Here is a 15,493-nt window from a genome sequence, read left to right as displayed (position 1 = left end):
GAGTGCTGGGAGAAATCTTTTTTAAAAGCAGGAGGGAAAAAAAAAGAGAGCTTCAGGACAAATACCATTTCTTTCTCTCTGCTCTGACCCACTGTCCCATCCCTGACTGACACAGTCAAGCGAAAGAGACTGGTATTCATTCAGCAGGCTCTTTACGTGAGAATAAATAGATGGATTTCATTCCTCTTCCTAACCATACCCTCTCCCCTTAACACCCTGTTGCGCTTCCTAAAAAGACCTGGTGGATGAAAAAAGGCCATGGAAAAGAATGGCTTTTCCGCCTTGTTTTGGATTCCTTTCAGGTAAGACTGTCTTGGCAAAACTATTGAGGGAGTCAAAGCAGCAAGACCGGAATGTTAGGTTTCTGCAGGTGCTCCCATGGGGCCCAGCAGAGTGGCGGCCAAAGTGGATGCCTCGAAGGTAGGAGAGTGGAGGTGCTGGCAGCTTCTTCTATGTGCCATCTCTTTGCCACCCCTCCCCTGAGCAGTACAAGGTCAGCCTCGGAGGCCTGCCTCCCCAGCTCATCCAAATGCTCACTTGAGGGAAGGGAATACTCAGAGCTGCCTATGCTAAAAGTTGGCATCCCTCCCCCCACCAGTCTTCCATTTCTTCCCAGGCCTACCTATTGCCACTAGTGAGGGGGGTTGCTGAATTTTTACTTCACTTACATTTTTAAGGCTGAGGTGGCAAGGTAAGGTGTTCGGTGGAGTGTCAGGTTCTAGGGTGGCCGATATTCTAACACTGAAAGAACAGAGGGAACAAAGAAGCAAAAATGCCTTCCAATTCAATAGGAAACTAAGTTTCCATGTAATGTGTAGCTTAAACCCCTGAAAATAGGGGGATGATGATAAAAGCCACAGAGTGGCTTTTAGCAACAGTGCCATGCTGTCTCTGAGCAGTGAGCAGTACTAGCACGTCTCATTTAGGAGATCTTAGCAACAGCGCCTCCAAGTCGACAGCGACCGACCTATTGGAGTGAGCAAGCTAATATTCATCCAAGACAAAGGTTTTTAAATTCTGCCACCCCACTTCTCTCCACAACCCCTCTCAATAGACAATATATATATATATATACACACATATATATATATATATATATATATATATATATATATATATATATATATATATATATATATATATATATATATAAAACACAGAGTTTATAGGAGGGTCTAAAAATGGGTAAGGAAAAAAAATCAGACAAAGTTCACTGTTTAAAAAGCCTCACTTGGGAAAACATCCACCCTAGGAAACAACCGCTATCTCCAGAAAAGAGCGTCCCTTCAGAAAGTGCCACTGGAAGAGTCAATACTGGTAAACATGTCCCGTGCTCTCGGTTCTTAACATGCAGAAAAGAGAGAGCTGGAAGTCCCACCTGAGATTAGAGAGGACTTTTCTTTTGTTAGTGTCAAACACTTCACTCTAAAATGTCACTGTCCTCTTCTCACCCATCTCTCTCCCAGAAAGACTGTCCATCTTTGCCAGGCACGCACGCCTAGTCCATTTCCATCGACATGAGTCTTCGTCGTTCTCGTCTCGTTTCCTGGACCTCCTTCTTGCAGCACCAGTGAGAGCTGCAGTAGCCTATGAGGCAGGAGATGAGTCCGATAACGGTGGAGAGGCTGATGCCGATTAATAGGGGATACTTGAAGGCATTCAGTACTGTGTGGAAGAGGAAGAACAAGGTTAAGAAAATCAGCCAAGCCAGGTCTGATCTTGATGACGGTACTTCATACAGTCAAAATGGGTGAATATTTTCTTAATTACTTGCTTTTTAATTAGCCTGATGTCCCTTCTCCCAAATTCAATTTGATTCCACCCAGACATTTATTCAGGACTTACTAAATACTATCTCAAAAAGTCCCATGACAGGGGCGGCTAAGTGGTGCAGTGGATAGAGCACCGGCCCTGGATTCAGGACCTGAGTTCAAATCCGACCTCAGACACTTGACACTTACTAGCTGTGTGACCCTGGGCAAGTCACTTAACCCCCACTGCCCCACAAAAAAAAAAAAAAAAGTCCCATGACTTAGGCAGGGCATGCCAGTACTTCTGTCTTATGTGGAGATGAGGAAAGAGGTAAGTCATTTCCCCTTGTGACCCACAGGTAAGGAAAATAGGTTAAGAACCACAGCAGAATCTAGGCCTGTGTTCTCCTCACCTGGTTAATGCTGCCATTCTGTCCTCTCAAGTGAGGAGTAGGAGGAAAAAACCCCAACTCATTTGGCCATCTCTGAGTGTCATTTTTTATGGCTGGAAAATGATTTCGCCCTGTCCTTTTGTGGGTTCTGCTGCTCCATGAATTGTCTTATGGCATTATTTGAAGGTATTTGGAGGAGTCTTGGGGAGACCTCAAGCGAGTCACTGCCTTTCTTCCGCCATCTTGGCTCTGCCCCCCCCCCTTTTTTTAATTAACAGGGGGTTGGAGACTATAAGAATTCCTCATGAGAGGCAGCGTGACACACTGGATAGAGAGAGAGCCAGCCCTGGAGTCGGGAAGACCTGGATTCAAATTCTATCTGATTCATTCTGGTTGTATGACCTTGGGCAAGATGCTTAACCACTCTGTGTTCATGGTAACTCTCTAAGATTATAAGTTATGGAAGAGAGGGCATTCTAGAACACTGGAAATGTTTCTTCACTAGGAGTTCCCTGTGCTGAGGAAATCACATACATTGGTCCCCCTGCCTCCCAATGAAGGATACCTTACTTTTAGATCAGTATATGTGTTCCCAAAATTTGTGAAGAAATTCAAATGTTTGTAAGTCAAACATGATCAAAACTGGCAAATTAAAGAAATACTATGTGGATCCTTTTGCAAAGCAAATCGTCACTATTAATATTTTCTACAAAACTACATTTTCATGCATTGAGTTGCTTTACACCAATACTCACATATGGAGGTAAAACATCAATAGTTGTCACATAAACCCAACAATGTCTACCCAAAACGGAAAGCCTGCTTTCCCCACCCACCCACACACTGACAGTCCTGCAGGCTGGCAGAGAGGAAATGGGCGGTCAGTCTTTAGTCTAGTATCGATTCTAAGAAGTAACTGATGTTTGTGTCAAAGGGGTGAGTTGCTAATCTCATGTTGCATCAAATGGGGGAGGATGGGTCTGGGGTGGGTCTCTCTACACAGTTGGCTTTATCTAGAAAATGGACATATTTTCTGTAGTCGTTTTCCCTACTAGACTGAAAGATCCATCAGGACAGGGAAGGGTTTGAACTTTGTATCTCCCCTAGGGCCTAGTTCTATGATCCCCACACAGCAGGAACCTGATAAACATCTGTTTAATTAAATCGTTCCTTCCCCCTTCCCATTACATCTGGGAAAAAATCCAAGTTAAGAACAGGAGGAAGCAAGGAGGGCATTTCCACAGAAGTTCAAAGGGCATGAAGATATCTAGCATCTTCTTAACAGGTCTACACCAGCTAGAACCAATCAGCTTTAGCTACTTATTTCTTCTGTGGTGGTTAGGTTTAGACCCATGTCAAAATCAGAGATTCTTAACCTGGGGTTCACAGACCCCCATGAACAAATTTGAGGGGGAACCTGAATTTGTTGGTTTTTTTTTTTAATACTTTAATAGCCACATCTTGGCATGATTGACTTTCTTTGTAATCCTATGTATTTTATTTTACACATTTAAAAAACAATATACTGAGGGGCAGCTAGGTGGCACAGTGGATAGAGCACCGGCCCTGGAGTCAGGAGTACCTGAGTTCAAATCCAGCCTCAGGCACTTAACACTTACTAGCTGTGTGACCCTGGGCAAGTCACTTAACCCTAATTGCCTCACTAAAAAAAAAAAAAAGTGATAAAAACAAAACAAAACAATATACTGAGAGGGCTTCCATAGACTTCACCAGCCTGTTAAAGGGATCTATTATCCCTTCAAAAGCTAAGAATCATCCCTGTCCTAGATAGAAAGCAATATTCACTGAGACAAATTGTTCACACTAGGTAGGTCCCTGTGCTGTTGGCTACAATAAAGCAGACAGAGGGCACTTCACAAACACTGAGAAAAACAAGCACGTGATGTCCTTACCATCCATTTTCACTGTTACAAAGATGGGCTTGGATTTGATCTCTGTCTCCCGCTGCCAGGACCCTGTGGTCGACTTGATCCATGGTATCACAGCACAAAAGTAGTTGCCAAAATCTTGGTCCTCAGAGCCGTGAACTTGTAGAAGGAACTCCATCACGCTGGTCTTCTCTAGGCTCAGGTCACTCTTCCAGGTTCTCCGGGCCTTGTTCACAATGCCTTTCCGATCCAACGAAGACAGGAGGACAGCTGGTTTGTCCAAGGTAAAGGAATGGATGGCGAACCAGGAGACATCAAAAGACATGTCATCTAGAGTGGGCAATCAAACGAGAAAGCGTAGTCAGTGGAGTGTATGGATCAGGGTCTTTGTACCCAAACCTGGAAAATAACAGAGGAATAAAATGACCACGTTGCGGAAATATTCCTAAGACTAGTGCAGAATATAAAACTGCTCTCTGGGCAGATCAATTTCTAAACACCTCAGGAAATAGGACCCTAAAAAGAGAGGAAGCCAGATGGCACAGCAGTGGATAGAGCACTGGACTTGGAGCCAGAACGAACTAAATTCAAATCCTCCCTCAGACACTTACTAGCAGGTAAAGTCACTCAACCTTGCTCAGCTCAGTTTCCTTCTCCGTAAGATATGCATAATAACAGTACCTATTTGTGAGGGTCAAAGGAGATGATACATAAGAAGTACTTTACAAACTTGGAAACACTGGGTAAATCTTAGCCATGAAATGGGTCAATAGCCCACTACTCACTCATACCCTCCCTGTACTTCTTTTTTTGTTTTGTTTTTTGTTTTTTGGTGAGGCAGTTGGGGTTAAGTGACTTGCCCAGGGTCACACAGCTGGTAAGTGTTAAGTGTCTGAAGCCGGATTTGAACTCAGGTCCTCCTAACTCCAGGGCTGGTGCTCTATCCACTGTGCCACCTAGCTGCCCCTCCTATACTTCTTAATAGGAAGCCATGCAATATCCATTTCAAATGACAAGTAGGGGAGGGAGGGAGAGAGGGAGAAGGAGAGGGTAGAGGGAGAAAGAGAAAGAGGGAGAAGGAGATGGGGAGAGGAAGAGAGAGAGAGGGAGAGAAAGGGAGAGGGAGAAGGAGGGAGGGAGAGGGGGAAAAGGGGAGAAGGGGAGGGGGAAGGGGGGGGGGAGAGAGAGAGACAGAGAGAGAGAAAGACAGACAGACAGACACCCATGAGAACACCCACTGGACAATTCTGAAATGTCAAACTTCTTCAAGATTGGGGAGTGGCATTATTTTCAAAGTCAAAACAAGTATACCTGAAATATCAGGCTAAAGAACACAGCCATATACACATTACTGAAATGATGTAAAATGTTTGCTTGAACACTGAAAAAGATAGGAAGAGAATTCTGAGAAATAAGAACAGTTTAGAATTCAATGGCCACGCATTACATTTTTTTTTCTTCTGGAAAAGTGCTTAAGATTATAATATTTAATAATAATTTTTTAAAAAGTCAGACCAAGGAAATTGGAGATGGTCAAATAGCCCCAGAGAGTCATGTTGCTGAATTGTAAAGTACTTTGCAAAATTAAAGTTCTAATAGAAGCAAATAAATTAACATGGGCCTAAGAGAAATAAAGTCTTTGGGACAAGTAATAATTCTTAGACTATTTGGAAATACAGCCAACAGTGGGATAAGTGGTATAAGGAGTCAGCTTCTTCAGGTTAGAGATGTTGCTGCCATCAGCCAGAAGCTTTGGGAAGGATTCTGGCCAGGCCAATGGATTTAAAAAAAAAAAAGTACACCCCACAAAGCTATTTAATTTAAATATCTAATTTTCTAAACAATGAAAATTAATACATTTATTATTAATTTGTCAAAATACACTAAGGGCAAGAGAAAAGGCAATGCAACAATGCTGATGTTTTTAAGATACTTATATATTAAACAAATACTTGGGTATTTTTCTAAAATGAGATTCTCCAAATCAAAGCTTCTTAAAACTGTGGGTTGCGGGGGGCAGCTAGGTGGAGCACTGGATAAAGCACTGGCCCTGAATTCAGGAGGACCTGAGTTCAAATCCAGCCCCAGACACTTGACACTTACTAGCTGTGTGACCCTGGGCAAGTCACTTAACCCCCATTGCCCCACAAAAAAAAAACCAAAAAAACAAAAAAACTGTGGGTTGCAACTCCATATGGAGTCACATAACTGAATGTGGGGGTCACGAAAAATTTGGCAACAGTAAAAGGTTATGCATATCTATTTTATATACCTATATACCCAGGGTTGCATAAAAACTTCTCGGGTAGAAAGGGTTTGTGAGTGGAAAAAGTTCAAGAAGCCCTGGTGTAAATGGTCCAGTTTACAACTTATACTGAGATAGAGTGAGTGCTCCACTCAGAGTCCAAATGACTTGAGTTTGAATTCTACTTCAGATGCTTATTAGCTGTTTGTGACCCTAGGCATTTAAATCTCTTTACCTCGCTCAATCTCAGTTTCCTTATATGTAAAATTGGGATAATAGTATCTACTTCACAGAGTTGTGGGCAACAAGTGATAACATATGTAGTGTTAGTTATTATTATTAATACTGAAAAATAACATGAAAAACATACCCTCCACCAACATAAGAACCATTATCTCTGAGGTAGGGAGGGGCAGCACATTCCTGACCCCCCATCCCATTTCCATTGCTGAGATGCTTTGGCACAAGCCTTATCTATGCCACAGGGCCACATAACAAAAAGAATCCCCCGAAAGCCCATAAGATGCTTGAAGGAAACCTAATCACAATTTGTTTTTAATTAGTCAGACTCTTCAACCCACATACAAACCAAAAGGGCAAAGTTCCACAGGCTGTGGCCTGCAAGATAACAGCCAGCCAGAGCTGGCTGCAATTATGCTGGAGAATAAGGCTTTGTATGCAAAGAGCAGAGTGGCTGGTTCAGTCATAGGCCCACAGAATCTCAGGGTTGGAAGGACCTCAGGAATCATCTACTCTAACCCTCACCTGAGCCTTCAGGATCTCCAAGAGGAGGCTAGCCCTTCTCTGCTCAAAGACCTCAATACACACAGGAAGAGCACTGAAAAGATTGAGTTTGGCACACTTCATACAAGGGCTTTGTGGGCCAAAACACCACTTCCTTGTTGCTTTAAGAGATTTCTCTTCCCTTCTTTAGTTATGAGGACCCTAACCTGGAACCTGGCATGGAATACTATCCTGGATGTCTAACACATATACCATTAGACCAAAAGAGGATAGAGAAGGAGAAAGATATTATAGGGGGTAGGGAGGACAAGAGGGAGCCCAAATGAGATGAGATAATAACAACTCCCATCTCTGTGGTGCTCTAAAGTTTACAAAGCAGAGTTCACACATTTTGTTGTTGTTGTTGTTGTTTTGTTTTTGGTAAGGCAATTGGGGTTAAGTGACTTGCCCAGGGTCACAAAGCTAGTAAGTATGTAAAGTGTCTGAGGCCAGATTTGAACTCAGGTACTCCTGACTCCAGGGCTGGTGCTCTATCCACTGTGCCACCTAGCTGCCCCAAGAGTTCACACATTTTAAGAGTTCTGACTTGGGGAAAAATAATTTTCCATCAATTTATGGATCTAATCATCCATCACATCTTTTCTACCCATTAGAGTTCTATCTAGATATGCCAACGTGAATCAAGTCAACAAGCATTTATTAAGCACCAACTGTGTTTGAGGCACTATGTAAGCAAGCACTAGACTGGGTTGACCTTCTACAGGGGATGGGGGAACAAAGACCTGAGTGGTCCAATATGGTAATACAGGAAAAAAAAAGTTAGGAATCCAGGTATCCAGCCATATTTCTATCATACCTTCCCACTCACTACATGAATATCATCTCACCTTTCCTCTTTAAAGTGTCATAATTACTTGGAACTTAGAAGTGTTTTGAGGAAGGTATTAAGAAGGAAAAGACTCTGAAGAAGATAAAGGGGAATTCGGACCTGTGTCAGAAAGATAGAGGGTCAAAGACTGTCACAGAGAAGGATGGAAAGAGGAGGGACCCCATAACCTCTGGAGCTCAGGGATACCGATTCACTTTCTGTAATCGCCCATTACTTTCTGTAGCACTGAGAGCTGGACTAGCCCAGGAGGAAGCTGCTTCTTGGCTTCATGGATGGGTGATGTGTATTCACAGCTACAAGTGTAGTCTTGGTGATTCTATTTTCATGACAGCTCTCCCTTCTTTTTACTCATCCCGCCACCATCCCTAGTTCATATTTCCTCATTATCTTGACTATCAGGAAGCAAGACCTTCTGAACTTAGCTCTTGGATTCCAGTTTTTACCCTCCCCAAACCATCTGCGACAAAACCAACCAAAAAAGCTTCCTAAGGCACAGATCCTTTGCCCAAGAAACCTCAACAATTTCCTATGACCTCCAGGTTAAAGTATAAACTCCTCAGCTTGGCACTTAAAGCCCATCCCAACTGAGCTCTAATCGACCTTTCCAAGCCTTTGTCACATCATTCTCCTACTTATACTCTACAATCCAGCAAAAGTAGACTACTTGCCAGACTCCTACCTCTGTGACTTTTCACAGGCTGTCCCCTATTCTGGGAATAGATTCCTTTCTCACTTCTACCACTCAGAATCCCTTTGTGTTTGTCATTCAGTTGTTTCAGTTGTTTCAGTTGTGTCCAACTCTCAGTGATCTCATTTGGGATTTTCTTGGCAGAGATACTAGAAATTTCCTTCTCCAGTTCATTTTTACAGATGAGGAAACTGAGGCAAACAGGGTAAAGTGACTTGCCCAAGGTTACAGAGCTAGCAAGTTTCTGAGGTTGGATTTAAACTTAGGTCTTCCTAACTCCAGACCTGGTGTTCTGTTGACCGTACCACCTCGCTGTCAATCCTAGAACTGCTAGTTTCCTTCATAATTCAGCTCACATGCCGTCTCCTAGGAGAGATCTTCCCCCTCCTCCTCCATCTCAGTCCCTTTCCCTGCTGTTAACGTTCCTCCCAAAACCCTCTACCCCATTACCTTGTATTTATCTTCTATATACTATGTATTTGTTTTTATCCTGATAGAATGTATTAAGCCACTTCAGGTCAGGGAATGTTTCATTTTTGTCATTATTCACATAGTACCTGGAACATAGTAGGCATTTTGGAAGGATCTACTTTTTCATTATGTTTTCATATTCCCAGAGCTTACTACACTAAATTGCACATAGTAGGCACTTAATAAATACCTATTGGACTGGAATGGAAGAAATGAGTATCAGCGCAGATAGGTTAAGAAGGCATTTATCTGTCTACCTTATATAAATAATTGAGAAGGCCACTATTTTCTCTGGGTCATATATCTGAGACCTAAAAGAGAAACTCCTGAGTCTTGTCAAAACTGAAGAAAGCTACCAAAGACGGTTATTCATGTGGGGAGAAATTGCAATTCAAGAGGGAATGTAGATACATCCCAGGGAAGCCATGGAAAAGAAATAAGTCCCCACATGCCACAAAATATTTATAATGACACTTTTTGTGATAGCAAAGCATTGGGAAACAAAGTCAATGCTCATCAATTACAGAATAGCTAAACAAATTGTGGCACATGAATGTAATGGAAGACTCCTGTGCTGGAAGAAATCATAAAGATGATGAATCTAGAGGAGCATGGATTTACACAATATGATGAAGCAAGACCGAAGCAAGCAGGGCCAAGAAAACAACATACAAATGTTGTATGACTCCAACAACGTACATGCAAAGAACTACCACAAAACAATCCACAGAGAATGCTGAAACAAGAATGGCTCCACAGATCACATAAGAGAGGACCCCTCCACTGTCTCACTTCTTTTATTTTCATATTTTTGCAAGGCATTGATCAGTTTTGTTGGTTTCTTTTTTCTCTTCTTTTTCTTTAAAAATATTGCCATATAGGCTGGCTCTCCAGGAAGGGAAGGGGAGGGGAGGGCCACTGGGAGAGCTTTTGGTGATGTAAAAAAAGCAAAAGATCAATAAAAAATTATTTCTTTTGGAAAAAAAAAAAGAAGACACTTAGAAAGCACTGATAGAAATCATGTATTCCTAGGTTTAAAAAAATCAACTAAAACCTTAGAGGCTTGTAGTATTTTTCATCACCAGTGTCAACTGAATGTGGAAGCTTCAGATGAGAAATCAGATCTTAGACAAGGACAAGTGGTTAAAGAGATGGTATCTGAGAACACTCTTTAGATGCCTGAACCACAGCTTAAAATACAGGAATGATGAGCTTTTGGCCAGCAACAGATTCACCTAAGACGTGTTGGTAAAAAATAAATTTCCCTGAAGAAGTATATGAATCTGATCCAAAAAACTTAAAACTGAAGATATGGGTAAAGAGAATACATCTTTCAAGATAGCTAGCACAGCAGGCAGCTAGGTAGTACAGTGTATAAAGCACCAGCCCTGGATTCAGAAGGACCTGAGTTCAAATCTGGCCTCAAACACTTGATACTTACTAGCTGTGTGACCTTGGGAAAGTCTCTTAACCCTCATTGCCCCCCCCCCCAAAAAAAAAAGCTAACACAGAGAACAGTAGGTACCATGGAGTAAGAAAACTGGCCACAGAAAGGACCAATGATTGACAGGAGACAGTATCAAAGAAGAGAGTTAGTAATAAGACTCAAGACCTTGGTAACCATAAACAAGGTCAACTAGAAATCCTGTTGCAAGAAGACAACTTCAACTTGATACTGAGACTTGGTGGAATGGGACTTGTGATTGTTGCTGGATAAAAGAGTTGGTAGCATAGTGTTATACATTAAGAAGATAGCGTAATAGAAGGAAATCCAGGAGCCCGAGAGAAGGAAGAACCAGATAGGGAGCTCAGGAAAAAGATCATAAGAGTTAGAGTTCTTCTGGTTTAATTTAACCCAACACTCATTAAGTGCCAACTGGGAATAAGGCCCTATGCTAGGTGATGAGGATACAAAGACCAAATTATCAATAGTCTTTACTCTAAAGACAACTAAATTCCTTTAGATTTCATCTCCTCCAACCCACTGTACATCTAAGGAAAATGAGGCCTGGCATACGTAAACATTTTTCAATTTCTTGCCATTAGATTTCTGTACCATTCCACCCAAACAGTACCAAGGTCACCAATGATTTCCCAATGTCCAAAGGGCCCCCCCCCCCGCCTTTTTTTTAGTCTTTACCTTCCCTTGACTTTTCTACACCAGGGCTTCTTAAGCTTTTTCCACTGATGACCCCTTTTCACCCAATACATTTTTATATGACCCCGAGTATAGAGGTATATAAAATAGGTATAAAAATCAAACATTTACTACCAAATTTTTTGCAACCCCCATATTCAGTTATGTGACCCCATGTGGTGTCGCACCCCACAGTTTAAGAAGCTTTGGTCTAAACCATTTAGTCATAGAGGCCAAACCCACCCTTTCTCCCTGCATATTCTCTTCATCCTCTCATCCCACCATACTCTTTTAACTCTATTCCTCAGTTCACGAACCCAGTATGGAGGCAAGAGAGTGTAGTGACAGTGGATATATAGGTTTGGGAAGAATAGATTTCAAAGGGTTAACAGAAAAGATAGGTGGGATCTCTGGCCTAAAATTCTACAAGGGAAGGTAGGTAGCCCAAGAGTTATGGAGAGCTCTCATGAAAGAAATTTTGAAATTACAAACAAAAACATTTCCAAAGAGGAAAAAAAATGAGAGGCTGTCTAAGAAGACAGAGATAGATACAGAGCTCATCGACTAACTTAGATTTTAAAAAGGCATTTGCAGAGAAAAGGAGCCAGGGCAGGGAATTGAGGGTGAATACAAAAGCAAGTTCTAGAAGAATAGTGTCAGGAGTGCTAAAAAAAAAAAATTGGAATGAGAAGGCTAGTGATGAATGTTTAAGACAGCAAAAATGATTTTTTTAAAGCTAGACTGGGAAAAAGAAGAGGATCAAAGAGAGAATTGCTGCTATGGGGTAGATGATATGATGAAAATGGATGATGGAGAGTAGAGAGTTCACCTCTTATTTTGGTTCTGTTTTCTCTGCCAAGGAGAATGATCCTTACACTGGAAAGAACAGAATGAAGCAGGTTAATAGTGATGTGAAACAATATAAGTAAGGAAATACTAGGACAGTGCTTAGCTGCCCTTGATGAGTTCCAACACCAGGCCCAAACTATATGACAGAATTCTAAAAGAACTGGCAGATGTGAGATTGCCAAACCCTTATTAGTATATCTTTTTTTTTTTTCTGGTGGGGCAATGAGGGTTAAGTGACTTGCCCAGGGTCACACAGATAGTAAGTGCCAAGTGTCTGAGGCTGAATTTGAACTCAGGTCCTCCTAAATCCAGGACTGGTGCTTTATCCACTGAGCCACTGATCTGCCCCTCCCTTATTAGTATATTTTGAAAGAATGGGGAAAGAACTGAGAGACTACAGACAGACAAATGTCCTGATTTTAAAAAACAAAAGGAAGTGGAGCCTTTGAAGTTTAGGTCAGTAAGTGTGATTTCAATTCTTTTTTTTTTTTTTTTTTTTTGGTGGGACAATGGGGGTTAAGTGATTTGCCCAAGGTCACACAGCTAGTAAGTGTCAAGTGTCTGAGGCCGGATTTGAACTCAGGTACTCCTGAATCCAGGGCCAGTGCTTTATCCACTGCGCCACCTAGCTGCCCCCGATTTCAATTCTTGGCAAAATTCTAGAAAGCATTATTAGAAGGATGGTAAAATGACCTAGAAAAGAAAACAATGATCACCACCAAGAGTCAGCATGATTTCATTAAGGTCAGATCATATCAGACTCAGTTTATTACTTTTTTGGGCAAGGTCTATAGACTATTAGGGGATATTATATAGTTTACAAGATGTTCATTCATTGCTGTAATCATTATATGTTAGATTTTTAAAAAGTAGATGCTAGGGGGCAGCCAGGTGGCGCAGTGGATAAAGCACTGCCTTTGGATTCAGGAGAATCTGAGTTCAAACCCGGTCTCAGACACTGGACACTTACTAGCTGTGTGACCCTGGGCAAGTCACTTAACCCTCATTGCCCCGCCAAATCAAAACAAACAAACAAACAAAAACAAATAAAAGTAGATGCTAGGGCAGCTAGGTGGTGCAGCGGATAGAGCACCGACCCTGGAGTCAGGAGGACCCGAGTTCAAATCTGGCTTCAGACCTTGGGCAAGTCACTTGACCCCAACTGCCTCACAAAAACAAAACAAAACAAAAAAAATAGATGCTAATGTGGCATGGAAAAATGAATGGTGATCAGAACATGGGAGGTGACAAGCCCACTGTACTTTAACCTGGTCAGGCATTTTGTGTGTGTGTGTGTGTGTGTGTGTGTGTGTGTGTGTGTTTCAGTTTTAGGTAGGACACTGACAAGCTGGAGATCACCCAGAAGATAGTGACCAAGATAATGAGGAGATTGATGATCAGATCACACAAGTATTGACTGAAAGAACTGGGGAAATTTCGCCCCAGAAGAGATTTGGGGGAAGACATGGTGGGGACCACTTGGGTTGGGGCAGATGGTGTCTGTGATCTTTTCCAACCCTATGATTTTGCTTCAAATAAGTTTTAGTCAAAATTAAAGCTTGGTTAAATTTGAGGTGGACAACTGAAAAAAAAAAAGCTTTCCTATCTCCTTTCCCCTTTACTCCTACTTTTCCATCGTGCCTTGAGAAACACCATTTTTCTTTGTGTTCTTTTACTGCTGGCCCTCAAAGACAATAATGGTAGCTCACCCAAGGAATAGGGCCTTTACTTGTTTCTGTGAATAGTATTTACCAACTAGTAAATCTAAAGCAGATGTTATTTCAATTCTTATTTCCTATAAATTCTTCCCTTCCTCATCATCTTAAAGTTCAATTCTTTAACTTACATCCCTCTATGGTGACTTTTTTTTTTGGTGAGGCAATTGGGGTTAAGTGACTTGCCCAAGGTCACACAGCTAGTAAGTATCAAGTGTCTGAGGCCAGATTTGAACTCAGGTCCTCCTGAATCCAGGGCCGGTCCTCTATCCACTGCACCACCTAGCTGCCCCTATGGTGACTTTTAATAGTAGAAAGAGTTCTGTATTTGTCCTAAGAAGGCCTGGACCCAGCCAACTCTACCCATTCTACAATCCAGCCAAAGTGACCTTTTTGCTGGTCCTCATACATGAAATTTCCTTTCCCACCTTTGTACCTCTTCCCAGTCTATTTCTCCTGGCTGGAATGCACTCCCTACTCATCTCTGTCTCTTGGAATTTCTAATTTCCTTCAAAGTTCAGCAGAAGTCTCACCTTCTACATGAAGCCTTTCCTGATCCCCCTAATAGCTGCTAATGGTGCCTTCCAATTACTATTTGTTTTGTATACAATTGTATATGCAGATGTCAAACCCCACCCCCCTACACACTTTTAATAGTAAGTAAGGTCCTTGGAAAAAGGAACTGTTTCTTTTCTGTCACTGCATTCTCCAACCACTAGCACAGGGCCCAGTATATATAATAGAACCTTAATAAATGCTTGTTTGACTAAAAGAAGAAAATAAACCATTTAGCAGGTTTAACTCAAGCTACAACTAGCCTGTTTGTGACTGGGCCTCAAGTCTGCTGAGTAGTTCCTGTATTAAAAGAACATGGTCACCACATGAGAGGCACTATTTAGGTGAATAGTACTAGTGTATAGGTAGAACGGAGAATGCAACAACATCAGTATAAGCAAATGGATGGGGGCTGGGGAAAGGGCAGATTACTGCCCCTGCCTCTTTCTGACCACCTGTTCTGCTTCTTGGGTTCTCTGCAATGGGGGACCTTAATCTGAGTACTTATCAGTTAGCTCCATTACATCTAAGGATAACAACATCATGGCACACAAGAAGTCGAAATGGGACTCATGAGATACTGGGACAAGAGGAACAGGGAACAGATCTGTACTTTCTTCAGGCATTTAAAGCAAAATGAGATAGAGAGACCCTTTCTATGACCTGTTTGGTCATGAAGTGAGGGGGGAAAAAGTTGTATCTTGGACATATTTGCAATGCACTTAATGGATAAGTGATTCCTCTTAAGATTACTCACTTGTTCATTCACTCTTTTAAATACTTATCAAGTGCCTATTATAATTGGGGGATATTAGTATGCATAAGACACAGTCCTTCCCTTTCAAGAGTTTATAATCTAGTAGAGGGCATAATTTGTATTTGTTTTGGCACTTCCCAGTCATCTTCAAGCACTCTAGTGACTACCACCTTCACCTCTTCCCTTCAAAAGCTCAACTCCAGCCCCTGAGAACCTGGACCCCAATCTCTGATCTCCGCTTTGTCCAATCCTAAGCCCAACACACCATTTTCTTGTTGTCTCCACGTCATGCTCTCACATGCAGCCTCCATCCACCTTTCCCCCTTTCCAAGATGGACTCTCTCCTACGTGCTGTCTGCTTCCATTTTGGAATCCCTTGTGGGCTTTCTTGTATTTGTATCCCTAATACAA

At 41.9% G+C, this 15,493-nt stretch overlaps 1 protein-coding gene across 1 annotated transcript in view; it reads right to left on the bottom strand.

The window, feature by feature from the left end:
* Positions 1-1,166: 1,166 nt before the first annotated feature.
* PTGFRN (prostaglandin F2 receptor inhibitor) overlaps positions 1,167-15,493 on the bottom strand; it is an 86,512-nt gene continuing 72,185 nt past the window's right edge. The window contains exons 8-9 of the mRNA XM_043999517.1: positions 4,057-4,362; positions 1,167-1,665 (exon numbers count right to left, since the gene is read on the bottom strand). Of these exons, the coding sequence (XP_043855452.1) occupies positions 1,499-1,665; positions 4,057-4,362 (473 nt within the window). The 3' untranslated portion in view covers positions 1,167-1,498. The remainder of the gene's footprint in view (positions 1,666-4,056; positions 4,363-15,493) is intronic.

Source organism: Dromiciops gliroides, chromosome 4, assembly GCF_019393635.1.
Source record: "Dromiciops gliroides isolate mDroGli1 chromosome 4, mDroGli1.pri, whole genome shotgun sequence".
Classification (NCBI taxonomy): domain Eukaryota; kingdom Metazoa; phylum Chordata; class Mammalia; order Microbiotheria; family Microbiotheriidae; genus Dromiciops; species Dromiciops gliroides.
The sequence above is the reverse complement of the archived record's forward strand: the minus strand, read 5'-3'. Positions and strand labels throughout refer to the sequence as shown.